Genomic DNA, 20,487 nt, shown 5'->3' with positions numbered 1-20,487 from the left:
CCCAGACCGCACCCCAGCCTAACAGACTGGCATCGGTCGTGACAATGATCCACTCCGGTCTGCGGAAACTCATTCCCTGAGACAGGTGATCCTGAGACAAACACCAGAGAAGAGAGTCTCTGGTTTTCTGGTCCATTTGTATTTGAGGAGACAAATCTGCATAATCCCCATTCCACTGTTTGAGCATGCACAGTTGCAGTGGTCTTAGATGAATTCGGGCAAAAGGGACTACGTCCATTGCTACAACCATTAAACCGATTACCTCCATGCACTGAGCCACAGAAGCCCGAGGAATGGAATGAAGAACTCGGCAAGTATTCAAAAGTTTTGACTTCCTGACCTCTGTCAGAAAGATTTTCATTTCTACCAAGTCTATTAGTGTTCCCAGGAAGGGAACCCTTGTGAGCGGGGACAGAGAACTTTTTTCGACGTTCACCTTCCATCCGTGAGATCTTAGAAAGGCCAGAACAATGTCTGTATGAGCCTTGGCTCTGTGGAAAGACGATGCCTGAATTAAGATGTCGTCTAGGTAAGGAGCTACTGCGATGCCCCGCGGTCTTAGAACCGCTAGAAGGGACCCTAGCACCTTTGTGAAAATTCTGGGAGCGGTGGCCAACCCGAAAGGAAGGGCCACGAACTGGTAATGCGTGTCCAGAAAGGGGAACGTTAGGAACTGATGATGATCTTTGTGGATAGGAATATGTAGGTACGCATCCTTTAGATCCACGGTAGTCATATATTGACCTTCCTGGATCATCGGCAAGATTGTCCGAATGGTTTCCATTTTGAAAGATGGAACGCTGAGGAATTTGTTTAGAATTTTTAGATCCAGGATTGGCCTGAAAGTTCCCTCCTTTTTGGGAACTACAAACAGGTTTGAGTAAAATCCCAGTCCTTGTTCTGCAATTGGAAATGGGTGAATCACTCCCATCTTTAGAAGATCTTCTACACAGCGTAAGAACGCCTGTTTCTTTGTCTGGTCTGAACACAAACGAGCCACAATTTCTAATGCCCAGGGATCTGGAACATCTCTTGCCCAAGCCTGAGCAAAGAGAGAAAGTCTGCCCCCTACTAGATCCGGTCCCGGATCGGGGGCTACCCCTTCATGCTGTCTTGGTAGCAGGGGCAGGCTTCTTGGCCTGTTTACCCTTATTCCAGCCCTGCAAGGGTTTCCAGGTTGCTTTGGGCTGTGAAGCGTTACCCTCTTGCTTTGGGCAGCAGAGGTTGAAGCAGGTCCGCTCCTGAAGTTGCGAAAGGAGCTTTGTTTTTGGCCTTAAACGGTCTATCCTGCGGGAGGGCATGGCCCTTCCCCCCAGTGATCCGCGATAATTTCTTTCAACTCGGGACCAAATAAGCTCTTTCCCTTGAAAGGAATATTTAGTAATTTTGTTTTGGACGACACGTCAGCCGACCATGATTTGAGCCAAAGCGCTCTCCGCGCCATAATGGCAAAACCAAAACCAGAATTTTTCGCCGCTAACTTAGCTAATTGTAAAGCGGCATCTGTGATAAAAGAATTCACCAGCTTTAGAGCATGAATTCTATCCATGACTTCGTCATATGAAGTCTCCCTCTGGAGCGACTCCTCCAGCGCCTCAAACCAAAAAGCCGCTGCAGTAGTTACAGGAATAATGCAGGCAATTGGCTGAAGAAGGAAACCTTGCTGAACAAACATTTTCTTCAGCAAACCTTCCAATTTTTTATCCATAGGGTCTTTAAAAGCACAACTATCTTCTATTGGTATAGTTGTACGCTTAGCAAGTGTTGAAACTGCTCCCTCTACCTTGCGTCCCGCCTGGGGTCATTTATGGGGAACATTTTCTTAAAGATAGGAGGGGGAACAAAAAGGTACACCTGGTCTCTCCAACTCCCTAGTCACAATATCCGCCACACTCTTCGGGATCGGAAACGCATCAGTGTATACAGGGACCTCTAAAAACCTGTCCATTTTACACAATTTTTCTGGGACCACCATGGGGTCACAATCATCCAGCGTAGCTAAAACCTCCTTAAGCAGGACGCGGAGGTGTTCCAGCTTAAATTTAAACGCTAAGGAATCTGAATCTGCCCGCTGAGAAACTTTCCTGTGTCAGAAATTTCTCCCTCGGACAGACCATCCCTCACTGCCACTTCAGAGAGTTGTGAGGGTACAACAGATAAATCATCCAAAGCTTCTGATTGCTCATCCTCTGTTCTTAAAACTGAGCTATCACGCTTTTTTGGAAAAACTGGCAGTTTGGATAGAAATGCAGCAAGGGAATTATCCATGACTGCTGCCAATTGTTGTAATGTAATAGGGCACAATGCGCTAGAGGTACTAGGCAACGCTTGCGCGGCCGTAACAGGTGTCGACACATGGGGAGAGGAAGGAGGAGATCCTCATTACCTTCCGTCAAAGAATCATCTTGGGCTACATTTTTAAGTGTCACTGCATGGACATTAAAATGTTTAGATACCTTAGCACACTTTAAACATAAATGCAATGGGGGTACCGCCATGGCTTTTAAACACATAGAACAAGGTCTATCTGTAGGCTCAGACATGTTAGACAGACTTAGATAGCACTCAAATACAGAAAAATACACTTTTTGAAAAAACGTTACTGTGCCTTTAAATAATAAAAAGCACAAACCTTTTTACCAAATCTCAAAAAAAAATCCGATCTTTATGAAATTTACACCATATGATCCTAATGCTTTGAAATGATTGCACACCAAGTTTCAAGCCAATTAACCCCTTATTGCCCAAACCGGAGCAAATTGAAGCAGGCCACCGGTTTAATACACTACAGCACTATGCCACAGTCTCTGCTGTGGCCCTACCTTCCTTGGGGATTAGTTTTGGAACGAAAATAAGCCTCCCTGTAGTAGTCCTTGCAATCTCTGGACTCTACATGTGAAGCTGCATGAAGCTGTCTTGCAAAAGAACTGCGCAACTGAGGCGTGAAAATTAGGCCCCCTCCCTCTTCACTCCGGAGTTGTGGGGCCTTCCTAAGCCAAATTAGGTGTCTAAAATGATGCCAGGCGTATAAAACTCCAAAAAAGTGTTCCAAACATAATAAACACTTGTGCAAATGTCAGATTATAGTAAAAAATAATCGATTTTCCCCATAACAGTGTCCACCAGTGATTTAAGCCCTTTTAACTAAGCCATCCTTCTATACTGAGTCTCAGAATATGGCTTACCTTCCCACATGGGGATTTCTGTCAGTCTTCTAGCATTACCAAGTCTTTTTAGAAAAAAAGTGACTGAGCATACCTTAAGCAGTTAAGCCTGCAAACTGTTCCCCCCAACTGAAGTTCTCCGGTACTCAACAGTCCTGTGTGGGAACAGCAATGGATTTTAGTTACAACATGCTAAAATCTTTTTCCTCTCAGCAGAAATCTTCATCACTTTCTGCCTCAGACTAAATAGTACAAAACGGCACTATTTTAAAATAAACTCTTGATTGAAGAAATAAAAACTACAAATCTAACACCACATACTCTTTACCCTCCCGTGGAGATGCTACTTGTTAGAGCGGCAAAGAGAATGACTGGGGGGGCGGAGCCTGAGCGGAGCTATATGGACAGCGCTGCTGTGTGATCTCTTTGCCACTTCCTGTAGGGATTGAGAATAACCCACAAGTAAGGATGAATCCGTGGACTGGATACACCATGTAAGAGAAATTAAAATTAAAAACTCACCTTTGTGAAATTTACATGCATGTTAAATGAACAGTACTAAACTGACAAACTTGTTATACTAACAGAGTACAAATAACAATGGCATTGAACACAGAATCCCAAAATAAATATGCTATCTTAAATACACCAAATATATAAATAAAATGATAGCCGTTTTACAAGACAACTTAAACCAATATACTGAGGATCCAGCCACACATTTTTAAAAGCCAGGGAACATGTTTCTGTGTAGTCAGGGATGGAGGAATACTTTGTATTGACTGAGAGACTAAAGTAAAAAATTATAGGAGCCCAACCTAACAGTAGAAATGCAATTTAAACAACAACTTTCCAGTTTAATTCTATAAAGTGATTTGCTATGTTCTCTTGGTATCCTGTGTTGAAAAACATTCCTAGGTAGACTCAGGAGCAGCAATGCAGTACTAGGAGCTAGCTGCTAATTGGTGGCTGCACATATACACCTCTTGTCATTGGCTTACCTGATATGTTTAGCTAACACCAGTAGTTCATTGCTGCTCCTTCAACACAGAACACCAAAAGAACAAAACAAAATTGATTGGAGAAGTAAATTGGAGAGTCTATAAATTCAGACTGTCATACACCAGTGTAAAAAAATAAATACATTTTAAAAATCCTGATTATTTAAAGGGACATTGTACACTATATTTTTCTTTGCATACATTTTTTGTAGATGATACATTAATAGAGCTCATCGGGGGGCGTTTTTGTAAAAATGTATAGTTTTTCTTATTTTTTTAATAACATTGTGCTGATTATCTGACTCCTAACCATGCCCCACAGTGTCAGATGTTTACACGCGTTTACAGACTCCTGCTGGCTCCCGTTTATGTTATCTGTCTTTTCATATGCAGGGAATGGGGGAGTGTTTGCTCTTCTTGTTTTCCCAGCCCCTTTCACTGGGTGTCCCAGCCTAACCTCATCAACCGACCTAAACTGGAAACTTCTAAGTAAGTTTTTAAAAGGTTTAATACTGAATTTTTAGATCAGTATCTGTGCATATTATTCTTTATAGTAGTGTCTATTACATGCAGTTATATGAAAATGGGTGTATACTGTCCCTTTAAGTAAAACAAGCACTATGAAATGATCATACAAGTGTAATAAGAAACTTCCTAAAAAAAAAAAGTAAATAAATAAAAAAACAATTAAAGAACAGAAAATCCTTACCCATCAAGGTGCGGAGCTGCTTTTGTTGTTCTGTATTAAAAAAATGGAATATAGGATAGGAAGGGAAACATCGAGTTAACATACAAACAATAATGAAATTTAAACCACATAAACAATACAAACATGTCTGCATAAATCAATCCCATATTTTAGCAGAATATCATACAGTTAGGGCAGTCTTTAAATTGCATAACTATAATCCATATAAAAAAAAAAAAGGAGTATTACACACCAGGGTTGTCAGTCTTCAAGGGCTGAAACCAGAAGACAGTATTATTATACTGGGATTTACCAATTGTGAAAGAATGCTTATTTATTAAAAAGGAGCAATGCCTGGATACGTTTTTTAGACCTGTGCCCTATATTGGCTAACTTGATCAACAGAAAACAAATATCTATAGAATACCCATGTGACAGCAACAAAGTGCTAGTAAATTGTTCTCTCAAACAAAAACGGCTACCTTCAAATTTATATATAAATATTTTACTACAAACCAAAATAAACTGTGCATATTCTCAGTCTGTTATTTTGTTCCAATACATAGGAACATTTAAAAATTACTATTCCAATAATCCATGTTTTACTCTAAAGTTTTTTTTAAAATTGACACATTTAAATGTAAGGTATCTACTATGGTGGGACTTAGTCAAATATATATATTTATTTTTTCTTTACACATATTATATTATGTTTGTATTATAGTTCCTATGGGAGAGATTAAAAATGGCTTATTTGTGACCCTATGAGCTATCAGTGGTTTTAAAACATTTTTTCTAACTAATAAATAACACTTTGTCTTATTTCACTACCAATTTGTCACTACCAAAAATTGTCCACCTTCAATTAATGGGAGAGATGTACAAGATACAAAGGAAAATCTTTATTGTTACAAATGTATATGATTGTAGTTTGTACTGACCACCAATTTTGTTAGATTAAGAAATATATATTCTAATATTCTCTACAATGATTGGGAAAATGAATAGACAACATCCCTTGCAGAAGCTTGAGATTGCTTTAGTTGCAAGGTACTAAGAATAAGCACATAGGTTTTGTTTTACTCAAAAGATAGATAAAGATATAAAAAGTTAAAAAGAGGGAGATTTGAACAGAGTAAAGATGAAGAGAGCTTACAATGTAAACGCTAAAGGGCGCTTGTGGGAATAGGACACGGATGAAAGTTAGAAAGAATTGCAATATGGGCATGGGTTCTGAAGCTGCAGGGTATACTTGTACATGCACTTTTCAAAAGAACTGCCAGAAGATAGTTATAAGTTGCACATAAAAACATAAAACAAGTTGGGATAGAGACAAAATATAATATGCACATTAATTACTTTACCTGCAAATTTATACTGCAGTGCCTCGCCATTAACCCTTTCTTTTTAGTTTTTGAATTGTAAAGCTATAACTCCCCCCACACATTTCCTTATATGGCTGTATCTATATCTATTGTTGTTTTGATAGAATGCAAAAGTGCATAGGGATTATCTGCTGGAGCATGCCTTGAAGCTGTGAACTCAGTTGAAATACAATGCCTGTGTCTAAACACGGATAAGGGGGGTGGAGTTGGCTGCTACAGACAGCTTAGCTATGAAATTAATTTTGCTTATTTTTGAAAATTTTAAAATACTTGCCAGCAAATTTTTAAACAGTTTTTTTATGCAAACTATTTTTATATCATTAGCATTTTAGGATATGCACAGATCTCAACCTGTTTTATGTCCCTTTAAAGGGACAATTTAACTTAAAGGGACACTGAACCCAATTTTTTTCTTTCGTGATTCAGATAGAGCATGACATTTTAAGCAACTTTCTAATTTACTCCTATAATCAATTTGTCTTTGTTCTCTTGCTATCTTTAATTGAAGAAGGCATCTAAGCTTTTTTTATTATTCAGAACTCTGGACAGCACTTTATTGGTGGATGAATTTATCCACCAATCAGCAAGGACAACCCAGGTTGTTCACCAAAAATGGGCCGGCATCTAAACTTACATTCTTGCATTTCAAATAAAAATAACAGAATAAAGAAAATGTGATACCAGGAGTAAATTAGAAAGTTGCTTAAAATGTCATGCTCTATCTAAATAACGAAAGAAAATTTTTGGGTTCAGTGTCCCTTTAAGTATTAAAAGCTCTTTTATCATTACACCCCCTTTAGTTAAGTTTTTTCAAAATGGTTAAAAATTGTTGTCAAAGCTAGAACACCTCAATGCTGTTTCAGACGAGGAAATAGCTAGTGATTGGAGTATACACATGTATACCTGTTTCTCATTCGCTTATTAGTTGTATCCTCATCTGGAATGGCATAGGAGCACAGCTTTGAATGTGTATTTAACCCATAATAAAAGAAAGGATGTGTCTAAATATAAAAATGTTCTAATGAACGTCAATTTAAAATAGAATGCATTTACTTACATAAAGAACTGTGAGCCATTTGTATGTTTTCCCCGATTGGCCATAGACAAAAGAAATGCACGATCATGTTTGAGAATAAAGTTTTCATCTGTGGTAGAATAAAAAAAAAAAAAAAGAAAAAAAATATATATATTATGGTTTAGTGAGTTCACACAGAAACTAAGAAGAGAATGGACAACAAATCATTGGTAATCTATAAACGAGGAAGCATCCGTGATTGATCACCAAGGGCAACAGGTGTTTATCAGAGTAGGGACTGCTGTGTGCAGGAAATACATAAATAAAGAGAGCACTCACCTACAGAGAAACCGTATATTTAAAATTACACTAAGGATTGCTGTAATCGCATGAATATATTGTCTAAACTCATATTGCCAAGTACATCTGCTCTACATCACATATGGTATTTAAATCACACAAAAAAAACTTGTACGCAACCAAAACTGCCTTTAAAGTTATCAGATTTCTAAACAGTACAGTAGAACTGCTACATACTGTATCACCCATTGTGTACAATGGCTTCTAAAAGTATCTGGCAAATCTTTCTATATGTGAGAAGCTGCACAAAATTACAGGAATGTGATGCTATGCTTTCCCCCAATTACTACAGCTATGAATATTAGTGAATTTTATTCTGCTTGCCCATTGCTGCTATGCTTTATTTAAACCAATGAAGCAAATACCAGCTACATTACCTGGGCACAGAGAGGAATTTAATAAGCTAAATGAAGTGCCTACATTTTCACTAGCATTTATTGGGTGGGTCAAAGACCAATTAAAATTACAACAAATGCGCAAACTAATACCGGTTTGACCATTATCTCTTTGATTTTAGTAAGGTGTTTAAACCAGAAACGTAGGTAAATTAATGGCCTAAGTCATTTTAGTGGCATTGTAATGGAAATTCTAAGACCCAAACTATTCATTACTTACCTATTAAAGTACACTGTTAAAAAAAAAAAAACAGAAAAAAAAGAACACCTTCAGTAGAACAAAACCCATTTTACAACAACAGTGTAGAAGCACACATTTGTACCTTGCTACCACAAGCAGGTTATCCATTTGAGAAGCCTAACAGCATGCATATCTACAGACGGAAAGGACACGAAAAAGAACCAATGTTTATATTAAACGCAGCATCTAAACTGACTGGGTTTCACAGAAATTAGCAGCACCTCTGGGAATGAATTTCAAAATGGTAAGTGTAGGTTCAAAATGGTAAGTGTAGGGCATATCTTTTAGATCAGGGATGGGGAAATTGGCCCCCCAGATGTTTACGAACTACATTTCCCATGATGCTCAACTGAATTTCAGAGTGCCTAATCATAATGGTTAGTTCTGAAACATCCGGAGTACCAAGGTTCCCCCATCCCTGTTTTAGATACACATCAGCCTGCTGTCTGCAATACATGTAGTGATATTTAAAAGAAAAAAAACCTGAAAAAGTATTTGACAATCTTTTAATGGCATGTACTAGTGGACTGAAACATAAAATCACTGAAAACAGATATATTCTTGGTAAAATCTGAAATCATCCATTTGTCGGGTAGGGTGCAAGGGAAATATTTAATTGTGTTACTGAGCTTGTGTTTCTTACCTTATCATTTTGCAAAAGACCACATTCTCTATAAATAAAAGAATATGTTGACAGTTTTAGGCAGGAAGATAGGAGTTTTCATGAAAAAGTTGCCTAACCTCCATGCTGAGACACTGTTTTAACCAATACAGTTAGATCTGACATCTAAAATTAAGCAGCTAGGAAAATACTTAGGCCCAATTCATGCATATGGAATGATCATGCAACATTAAAAACATGCAAGAAAGTGATCTATTAGGTTGATTTTATCATAGAAAATGTCTAGCCATCTTCATATGTATAACAGAGGATTCACAAACAAATCTATATGGTCTTACCTTTAAAATAGCCCCCATATATTGATTCACCGCCTTTCCCATTGCCTGCAATCCAAATTCACACAAATGTTAGGAATATGCAGACACCTGGAATTTCAACAAAGATAACCCTTCTTGATAAAGGATTCTGGTTTTTTTTATCAACATGTTACCTTCACTGAAGTCCCCTCCCTGAATCATAAAGTTTTTAACAACTCGGTGGAATGTAGATCCCTTATACCACAATTTTTTTTCAGTTACTTTTCCAGTTCCCTTTTCACCTAAAATAGGAAGAAGAAAATAAATAAATATCTGCACTCCAAAAAAAAAAATCACTCCACAAATCAGGTGTAGTGTATTTTTTATTTGGTTTCCATTGGCTAATGCTTGTAAGGAAAGAAATGGCAGAATTAATCAATACAAAACAGTAAAACATAAGTCACAAAGTTTTAACTGCAACAAAAGTCAGTCTAATCTAAAACTCATTAGGCTTATTATAGCTAAAGTAATAATAATAATATAATTTATGCTTACCTGATAAATTTATTTCTCTTGTAGTGTAGTCAGTCCACGGGTCATCCATTTACTTATGAAATATATCTCTTCCCCAACAGGAAGTTGCAAGAGGATCACCCAAGCAGAGCTGCTACATAGCTCCTCCCCTCACATGTCATATTCAGTCATTCGACCAAAACCAGACGAGAAAGGAGAAACCATAGGGTGCAGTGGTGACTGGAGTTTAATTAAAATGTAGATCTGCCTTAAAGACAGGGCGGGCCGTGGACTGACTACACTACAAATTTATCAGGTAAGCATAAATTATGTTTTCTCTTGTTAAGTGTAGTCAGTCCACGGGTCATCCATTACTTATGGAATACCAATACCAAAGCTAAAGTACACGGATGAAGGGAGGGACAAGGCAGGAACTTTAAACGGAAGGAACCACTGCCTGAAGCACCTTTCTCCCAAAAATAGCCTCCGAAGAAGCAAAAATGTCAAATTTGTAAAATTTTGAAAAAGTGTGAAGAGAAGACCAAGTTGCAGCCTTGCAAATCTGTTCAACAGAGGCCTCATTTTTAAAAGCCCAGGTGGAAGCCACAGCTCTAGTAGAATGAGCTGTAATCCTTTCAGGAGGCTGCTGTCCAGCAGTCTCATAGGCTAAACGTATTATGCTACGAAGCCAAAAAGAGAGAGAGAGGTAGCCGAAGCCTTTTGACCTCTCCTCTGTCCAGAGTAAACGACAAACAGGGAAGAAGTTTGACGAAAATCTTTAGTTGCCTGCAAATAGAACTTCAGGGCACGGACTACGTCCAGATTATGCAAAAGTCGTTCCTTCTTTGAAGAAGGAAGGGTTAGGACACAATGATGGAACAACAATCTCTTGATTGATATTCCTGTTAGTAACTACCTTAGGTAAGAACCCAGGTTTAGTACGCAGAACTACCTTGTCTGAATGAAAAATCAGATAAGGAGGATCACAATGTAAGGCAGATAACTCAGACTCTTCGAGCCGAGGAAATAGCCATCAAAAACAGAACTTTCCAGGATAACAGTTTGATATCAATGGAATGAAGGGGTTCAAATGGAACGCTTTGAAGAACGTTAAGAACTAAGTTTAAGCTCCACGGCGGAGCAACAGTCTTAAACACAGGCTTAATCCTAGCTAAAGCCTGAACGTCTGGAACTTCTGCCAGACGTTTGTGTAGAAGAATAGACAGAGCAGAAATCTGTCCCTTTAACAAACTAGCAGATAAGCCCTTTTCTAAACCCTCTTGTAGAAAAGACAACATCCTAGGAATCCTAACCTTACTCCATGAGTAACTCTTGGATTCGCACCAATATAAATATTTACGCCATATCTTATGGTAAATTCTTCTGGTAACAGGTTTCCCAGCCTGTATTAAGGTATCAATAACCGACTCCGAGAAGCCACGCTTTGATAGAATCAAGCGTTCAATCTCCATGCAGTCAGCCTCAAAGAAATTAGATTTGGATGGTTGAAAGGACCCTGAATTAGAAGGTCCTGTCTCAGAGGCAGAGACCATGGTGGACAGAACGACATGTCCACTAGGTCTGCATACCAGGTCCTGCGTGGCCACGCAGGCGCTATCAGAATCACCGATGCTCTCTCCTGTTTGATCTTGGCAATCAATCGAGGAAGCATCGGAAATGGTGGAAACACATAAGCCATGTTGAAGACCCAAGGGGCTGTCAGAGCATCTATCAGCACCGCTCCCGGGTCCCTGGACCTGGATCCGTAACAAGGAAGCTTGGCGTTCTGGCGAGACGCCATGAGATCCAGATCTGGTTTGCCCCAACGATGAATCAGTTGAGCGTAGACCTCCGGATGAAGTTCCCACTCCCCCGGATGAAAAGTCTGGCGACTTAGAAAATCCGCCTCCCAGTTCTCCACGCCTGGGATGTAAATCGCTGACAGGTGGCAAGAGTGAGACTCTGCCCAGCGAATTATCTTTGAGACTTCCAACATCGCTAGGGAACTTCTGGTTCCCCCTTGATGGTTGATGTAAGCCACAGTCGTGATGTTGTCCGACTGAAATCTGATAAACCTCAGAGTTGCTAACTGAGGCCAAGCTAGAAGAACATTGAATATTGCTCTTAACTCCAGAATATTTATTGGGTGGAGTTTCTCCTCCTGAGTCCATAATCCCTGAGCCTTCAGGGAATTCCAGACTGCGCCCCAACCTAGAAGGCTGGCGTCTGTCGTTACAATCGTCCAATTTGGCCTGCGAAAGGTCATCCCCTTGGACAGATGGGGCCGAGAAAGCCACCAAAGAAGAGAATCTCTGGTCTCTTGATCCAGATTTAGCAGGGGGGACAAATCTGAGTAATCCCCATTCCACTGACTTAGCATGCACAATTGCAGCAGTCTGAGATGCAGGCGCGCAAATGGTACTATGTCCATTGCCGCTACCATTAAGCCGATTACTTCCATGCACTGAGCTACTGACGGGTGTGGAATGGAATGAAGGACACGGCAAGCATTTAGAAGTTTTGATAACCTGGCCTCCGTCAGGTAAATTTTCATCTCTACAGAATCTATAAGAGTCCCTAGGAAGGGAACCTTTGTAAGTGGTAATAGAGAACTCTTTCCCACGTTCACCTTCCACCCATGCGACCTCAGAAATGCCAGAACTATCTCTGTATGAGATTTGGCAGTTTGAAAACTTGACGCTTGTATCAGAATGTCGTCTAGGTACGGAGTCACCGCTATGCCTCGCGGTCTTAGTACCGCCAGAAGTGAGCCCAGAACCTTTGTAAAGATTCTTGGAGCCGTAGCTAATCCGAAGGGAAGAGCTACAAACTGGTAATGCCTGTCTAGGAAGGCATTATCGGTACCTGTCTAGGTACCGATAATGATCCTTGTGAATCGGTATGTGAAGGTAGGCATCCTTTAAGTCCACTGTGGTCATGTACTGACCCTCTTGGATCATGGGAAGGATGGTCCGAATAGTTTCCATTTTGAATGATGGAACTCTTAGGAATTTGTTTAGGATTTTTAAGTCCAAGATTGGTCTGAAGGTTCCCTCTTTCTTGGGAACCACAAATAGATTTGAATAGAATCCTTGCCCGTGTTCCGTCCGCGGAACTGGGTGGATCACCCCCATTAGTAAGAGGTCTTGTACACAGCGTAGAAACGCCTCTTTCTTTATTTGGTTTGCTGATAACCTTGAAAGATGAAATCTCCCTTGTGAAGTTTTGAAGTCCAGGAGATATCCCTGAGATATGATCTCCAACGCCCAGGGATCCTGGACATCTCTTGCCCAAGCCTGGGCGAAGAGAGAAAGTCTGCCCCCCACTAGATCCGTTTCCGGATAGGGGGCCCTCTCTTCATGCTGTCTTAGGGGCAGAAGCAGGTTTCTTGGCCTGCTTGCCCTTGTTCCAGGACTGGTTAGCTTTCCAGCCCTGTCTGTAACGCGCAACAGCTCCTTCCTGTTTTGGAGCGGAGGAAGTTGATGCTGCTCCTGCCTTGAAGTTACGAAAGGCACGAAAATTAGACTGTTTGGCCTTTGATTTGGCCCTGTCCTGAGGTAGAGCATAGCCCTTACCTCCCGTAATGTCAGCTATAATTTCTTTCAAGCCGGGCCCGAATAAGGTCTGCCCTTTGAAAGGAATATTAAGCAATTTAGATTTAGAAGTCACGTCAGCTGACCAGGATTTAAGCCATAGCGCTCTGCGTGCTTGGATGGCGAATCCGGAGTTCTTAGCCGTAAGTTTGGTTAAATGTACGACAGCATCAGAAACAAATGCGTTAGCTAGCTTAAGTGCTTTAAGCTTGTTCATAATTTCATCCAATGGAGCTGTGCGAATGGCCTCTTCCAGAGACTCAAACCAGAATGCCGCCGCAGCAGTGACAGGAGCAATGCATGCAAGGGGCTGTAAGATAAAACCTTGTTGAACAAACATTTTCTTAAGGTAACCTAATTTTTTATCCATTGGATCTGAAAAGGCACAACTATCCTCCACCGGGATAGTGGTACGCTTAGCTAAAGTAGAAACTGCTCCCTCCAGCTTAGGGACCGTCTGCCATAAGTCTCGTGTGGTGTCTATAGGAAACATTTTCCTAAATATTGGAGGAGGGGAAAAAGGCACACCAGGTCTATCCCACTCCTTGCTAATAATCTCTGTAAGCCTTTTAGGTATAGGAAACACGTCAGTACACACCGGTACTGCATAGTATCTATCCAACCTACATAATTTTTCTGGAATTGCAACCGTGTTACAATCATTCAGAGCCGCTAATACCTCCCCTAGCAATATGCGGAGGTTCTCAAGCTTAAATTTAAAATTAGAAATCTCTGAATCCAGTCTCCCTGGATCAGATCCGTCACCCACAGAATGAAGCTCTCCGTCTTCATGTTCTGCAAACTGTGACGCAGTATCTGACATGGCTCTCACATCATCCGCGCGCTCTGTCCTCAACCCAGAGCTATCGCGCTTGCATCTTAATTCTGGCAATTTAGATAATACTTCTGTCATAACAGTAGCCATGTCTTGCAAAGTGATTTGTAAGGGCCTCCCTGATGTACTTGGCGCCACAAAATCACGCACCTCCTGAGCGGGAGGCGAAGGTACTCGGCATAACTTGCCCCTCGTTGTCTGGTGATAATTTCTTTACATGTAAAGATTGACTTTTATTTAAAGTAACATCAATGCAATTAGTACACAAATTTCTATTGGGCTCCACATTGGCCTTTAAACATAGTGAACAAAGAGATTCATCTGTGTCAGACATGTTTAAACAGACTAGCAATGAGACTAGCAAGCTTGGAAATACTTTTCTAAATAAATTTACAAGCAATATAAAAAAACGCTACTGTGCCTTTAAGAAGCACAAAAAGCTGTCACAGTTGAAATAACAATGAACCAAATTAGTTATATCAACCAATTTTTCACAGTAGATGTATTAAGTTAGCAAAGGATTGCACCCACCAGCAAATGGATGATTAACCCCTTAATACCCAAAAACGGATAACAATTTAATAATTAACGTTTTTATCACAGTCAAAACACACTGTCACAGGTCTGCTGTGACTGATTACCTCCCTCAAAATGAATTTTGGAGACCCCTGAGCTTTCTAGAGACGTCCTGGATCATGGAGGATTAAGTAGGCAGATTGTGACTGAATTTTTACTGCGCAATAAAGCGCTAAAATAGGCCCCTCCCACTCATATTACAACAGTGGGGAAGCTCAGTTAACTGTTTCTATGCAGAAAACAAAGATAGCCATGTGGTAAAAATCATGCCCCAATAAGTTTTATCACCAAGTACCTCACAAAAAACGATTAACATGCCAGTAAACGTTTTGAACATACATTTTAAAAGTAATGAAGTGTTATTAATAAGCCTGCTACCAGTCGCTTTTACTGCAGTTAAGGCTCATACATTACTTCAGTATTAACAGTATTTTCTGAGTCAATTCCATTCCTTAGAAAAATACATTCAGTGTACACACACTCATCAGCCTAATACCAGTCGCTATCACTGCATTTAAGGCTGAACTTACGTTACATTGGTATCAGCAGTATTTTCTCAGTCAATTCCATTCCTCAGAAAAATAATTTACTGCACATACCTCGTTTGCAGGGGGGCCCTGCATGCTATTCCCCTTTTCTGAAGTTACCTCACTCCTCAGGTGAGAACAGCCAGTGGATCTTAGTTACGTCTGCTAAGATCATAGAAAACGCAGGCAGATTCTTCTTCTAATGCTGCCTGAGAACAAACAGCACACTCCGGTGCCATTTAAAATAAACTTTTGATTGAAGAAATAAACTAAGTTAAAAAACACCACAGACCTCTCACAACGACCTATCTTTAGTTAGGTTGCAAGAGAATGACTGAATATGACATGTGAGGGGAGGAGCTATGTAGCAGCTCTGCTTGGGTGATCCTCTTGCAACTTCCTGTTGGGGAAGAGATATATTTCATAAGTAATGGATGACCCGTGGACTGACTACACTTAACAAGAGAAAATAATAATAATAAACACTACACAATGAACAAAAAAAGTGATGAAGATGGAAAAACCATACGACAAACATGGTATGTTAAACAAATGACTTTCTTTTACCAAACAGGGAATTCTAAAGTTATGTTAAAAATGGCTGTTACTGTGCTAAAAAAATATATAAAAATAAATAAAAACCACTCATTGTTTTTATGGCAAATCAACCAATAGATTGTGGCAGTCTTCTTGGATATGAGCATCAAGGATATAAAATAACTGGAAAGGTCAGGTGCGCCAAGGACAGCGCACCCACTGACAGCTCAGCTTCTGATAAAGACATTTATGAAAAAATAATATACAATTACAAAAAATTATAATTAGAAAAAATATAAATAGGAGAAAAAAAAAATTAATTCTCTATCTATATATCCATCCCCAAATCTGCATACATGTTTACATCAGGGTTGAAAGTGTAAGGCCTTTTATCTGGATATCCATGTCCACCAGCTGCAACACACATATAATTTGTTTTCTCTATAATAAATAAGTTATATTTAATGAACTTAACAATTAGAAGCCTGCTAGTTATTTTGGGGCCAGAAACCTGTTAAAACAAGTAGGTAGCTGAATTCATATTTGTGTTCTTAAAGGGGCATTAACATCCCCATAAAATGTTCCATGGTAAATAAATCTTGCATTTTTTTAATTTACATCATTTACATCACCTGCTTATGCAATTTAAAAAAAAAACACCACACCTTTACATAATTGACTTACCTGTACACAAGCACAGGAAATTTTGACAAGTCTCTGGACATACATCTGAGAAAAGCTGAAACACAATACGACCGACTGCAGGAAGAAAAGATAATGAGCTTTTCAAAAATATTTACAAACACAAAATGCAATTCTGTCTACACAATCTATTAATTGTAGGATTTTTACTATGAATTTTCAAGTTAAAGGGACACTAAACTAAAAAAATGTTCTTTCACGATTAAGATAGAGCAAGCAATTTTAAGCAACTTTCTAATTTACTCCTATTATCAATTTGTCTGTTCTCCTGCTATCTTTATTTGAAAAAGCAGGAATCTAAGCGAAGGAGCAGGACCATTTTTGGTTTAGCATGCTGGATAGCGCTTGCTGATTGGTGGCTACATTTAGCCACCAATCAGCAAGCGCTACCCAGGTGCTGAACCAAAAATGGTTTAGCTCCTAAGCTTACATTCTTGCTTTTCAAATAAAAAAAAAATACCAAGAGAACGAAAAACGATTGATAATAGGAGTAAATAAGAAAGTTGCATAAAATTGCTTGCTCTATCTGAATCATGGAAAACCATTTGTGTTTAGTTTCCCTTTAACATTTGACAAAAGGGAAGCAGACAACTAAAAACAAAGTAATACTGAGCACTCCCAGCATTCACCATAGGGGCTTGTGTCTAATAAAACCAACAAGTTTTAGGTGAGAAGAATTAGAGAGAGGGACAACACAGTACAAAAAGCAAATGAGAAGTAATTTTAGAAGTTGTTTAAAATTGCTATTTATCCATCTATCCGAACCACAGATTTAATTTTAACCGTGCTGCTCCTTTAACCATAGTCTTCTATTTAAAGAGACTTAAAAAAATAAAAAACAAAGGGTGATTATAGTGGGAAAGGGCATGCACTAATTTGTTAGAGCATGTTATTTTAAAAATGGCAGCCCCCCAAATCTGTGTGTTTAACCCCTTTGTTGTTAGCCACAGAGCACTGCTGGTTCAGTGGGGGAACTGCTGCTGACCCAATCAGAAGCGCTAGTGGCACAACCCTTTGCAGGGACATAGCATTACAGGGTCGCTACAATGACATGCTGTAACAAATTATAAAACAACTATAATGGCCCTTTATTAACGTTTCTTGGCTTATAGGTACAAATGCTTATAGTGCCTTTCAACCAACGAGCAACAGTACAACAGTTTTGAAATAAAATATGAATCTTGATTAAAAAAAATAAAATAATGTATACAGTGATATATGCAGAATTACTCTAATCATAAAATAAAAAAATACTGAACGTTTGGTTTATTTTACCCCACACTCTGTGTACTCCATATAAGTGTTCCACTTTACCTTGGCAAACGAGATAATGGGGCCCATTTATCAAGCTCCGAACGAAGCTTGTGGGGCCGTGTTTCTGGCGAGTCTTCAGACTCGCCAGAAACAGCAGTTATGAAGCAGCGGTCTAAAGACCGCTTCTCCATAGCCCTGTCCACCTGCTCTGCTGAGGCGGACAGGAATCGCCGGAAATCAACCCGATCGAGTACGATCGGGTTGATTGACACCTCCCTGCTGGCGGCCGATTGGCCGCGAGTCAGCAAGGGGGTGGCGTTGCACCAGCAGCTTGTGAGCTGCTGGTGCAATGTTAAATGCTGAGAGCGTATTGCTCTCCGCATTCAGCGAGGTCTTGCAGACCTGATCCACACTGTCGGATCAGGTCCGCAAGGCCTTTAATAAATAGGCCCCATATTGTGCATTGCTTTCAACCGACTGGAGTTGGTATTAAAAAAAAAAAAAAAACACCATCTGAAGTGCGATGTGAAAATAATATTTTTGATCATGCTCAGTAGGAGATGGTTTTGCAGAAAGGGTGTATATAAAACCATTTAACAGAATTAGAAATTATTCCTTTTTAACTGAACGCTCTGAATCATGAAAGGTCCAATAAGAAGCAGCTGCCTTCAAAGGGACAGTCTAGTCCAAAATAAACTTTCCTGATTCAGATAGGGCATGTAATTTTAAACAACTTTCCAATTTACTTTTATCACCAATTTTGCTTTGTTCTCTAGGTATTCTTAGTTCAAAGCTAAACCTAGGGGGGGGGTTATATGCTAATTTCTTAGACCTTGAAGGCCGTCTCTAGGCTGAATGTATTTTTGACAGTTTTTCACCACTAGAGTGTGTTAGTTCATGTGAGTCATATAGATAACACTGTGCTCACGCACGTGGAGTTACTTAGGAGTCAGCACTGATTGGCTAAAATGCAGGTCTGTTAAAAGAACTGAAATAAGGGGGCAGTATGTAGAGGCTTAGATACAAGATAATCACAGAGGTAAAAACGTATATAATTATAACTGTGTTGGTTGTGCAAAACTGGGGAATGGGTAATAAAGGGATTATCTATCTTTTAAAACAATAAAAAAAATTCTGGTGTAGACTGTAGAGATTAGGGAGCAGCCATTTAAAGGGACAAACATCTTTATTGGAAGATTACCACCCCTAAACTAAACGCTTATAAACTGTTATAGTGACAACCTTAAAACAATTTGCTTCCTTCTAGAGAATGCAATAATATTACAGACAACAAAAAGCAGCAGCAACTTGACTGACATGTCAAGTATTATATTACGGCAAAGCAATTAGAAGTAAAATGAAACCTTTTATTTTATTATTTAGCTAGAACATACAATTTTAAACAACTTTCCAATTTACTTCTATTATCTGAATTGTCTAATTCCATTGATTATCTTTGCTGAAGGAAAATCACTGCAGTACTGAGAGCTAACTGAAAACATCTAGTCAGCCAATCACGAGACAAAGGTTTCTAGGCACCAATCACCAGCTAGCTCCCACTAGTGTAGGATATGTACATATTTTCAACTATAGATACAAAGAGAACAAAGTACATTTATTTCAGTTCTTTTGACAGACTTGCATTTTAGCCAATCAGTGCTCACTCCAGGGTAACTCCACGTGCATGAGCTCAATGTTATCTATATGACACACATGAACTAACACCCGCTAGTGGTGAAAAACATTCAAAACACCGAATGAGAGAAGAGGCGGCCTTCAAGGGCTTAGAAATTAGCATATGATCCTCCTAGGTATAGCTTTCAACCAAGAATACCAAGAGAGCAAAGTAAATTGGATTTTTTTTTAAATTACATGCCCTATCTGAATCATGTTTATTTTGGACTAGACTGTCCCTTTAAGGGTTTTGCCATAGATATTCGGATAAGGCTTATTGTAGAGTTGTATAAAATGTTATCTTCAATTAGAATCCTAAAAGATAAAAAAAATTCGGTTTCATGTCCCTTTAAGGGGGAGGGACTTACAGTATAGTGTCCATTTAACCCCTCTGAGCAGGGAACTTGTACACACATCATTCATGCAATTAAAAAAAAAAAAATGGCATGTGATAAGAAAAGGCTGAAACAAGAGAATTTTAATCTTGCAACAACATGTTGTGAAACTCTATAAAGTTGTACCCAAAAAACAATAACCAATGCAATAATGAGTGTCACACAATGTGCCATGCTTGTTTCTATTAGAAACTGTCTCTAATTGTAAGTCCCTTTCAGATCTGAAAAATAAAATAATCAGCTCAGAAACCAGAGATGAAGTAAAAAAAATAATCATGTAAACTGTTCCCAACGAAATAAATAAATACACAAGGAGATTAAAATATACTTTGATTTCCAATGAATTTACAACAAAAAGCAATCTATGAAATGTGGTCTTTAACGCATAAACCTAAGCCAAGTGTCTGGATAACTTGTATATATTCAAAGAAATTACAACTGGTACATTATATTAGCTAGGTTGTATTTTCTGTAAGGGGCTCATCTTCCTGCTGTACAGTGAAGTATGGCAGCCTGTTGAAAGCAATACATAATATGTCTGTCCTATTTACCAAGGTAATATTTAGGGCTGGATAATTCTGCATATATCTATGTATTTTTTTTCTTCAAGATTCATATAAATTTTTCCCAGACCCTACTGTTGCTCACAATAAGCATTTGCACCAACAAGCAATAAAAAAAAATATATATATATATATATATATATATATATAT

The 20,487-nt window shown here is 39.0% G+C and overlaps 1 protein-coding gene across 4 annotated transcripts in view; it reads right to left on the bottom strand.

Moving 5' to 3' along the window:
- The window catches only part of NKTR (natural killer cell triggering receptor), a 150,910-nt gene that overhangs the window by 113,761 nt on the left and 16,662 nt on the right, over positions 1 to 20,487 (bottom strand). For 2 of the 4 annotated variants that reach the window (XM_053713749.1, XM_053713750.1), the window contains exons 3-7: positions 16,433 to 16,507; positions 9,362 to 9,469; positions 9,210 to 9,254; positions 7,296 to 7,383; positions 4,875 to 4,904 (exon numbers count right to left, since the gene is read on the bottom strand). In XM_053713749.1, coding sequence (XP_053569724.1) covers positions 4,875 to 4,904; positions 7,296 to 7,383; positions 9,210 to 9,254; positions 9,362 to 9,469; positions 16,433 to 16,507 — 346 coding nt within the window. The other 2 variants (XM_053713751.1, XM_053713752.1) reach the window with 2 other exon arrangements.

The sequence above is a fragment of the Bombina bombina genome, chromosome 5, assembly GCF_027579735.1.
Source record: "Bombina bombina isolate aBomBom1 chromosome 5, aBomBom1.pri, whole genome shotgun sequence".
NCBI classification, from domain to species: Eukaryota; Metazoa; Chordata; class Amphibia; order Anura; family Bombinatoridae; genus Bombina; species Bombina bombina.
Note: the sequence above shows the minus strand (reverse complement) of the source record. Positions and strands in the feature narration are given on the sequence as shown.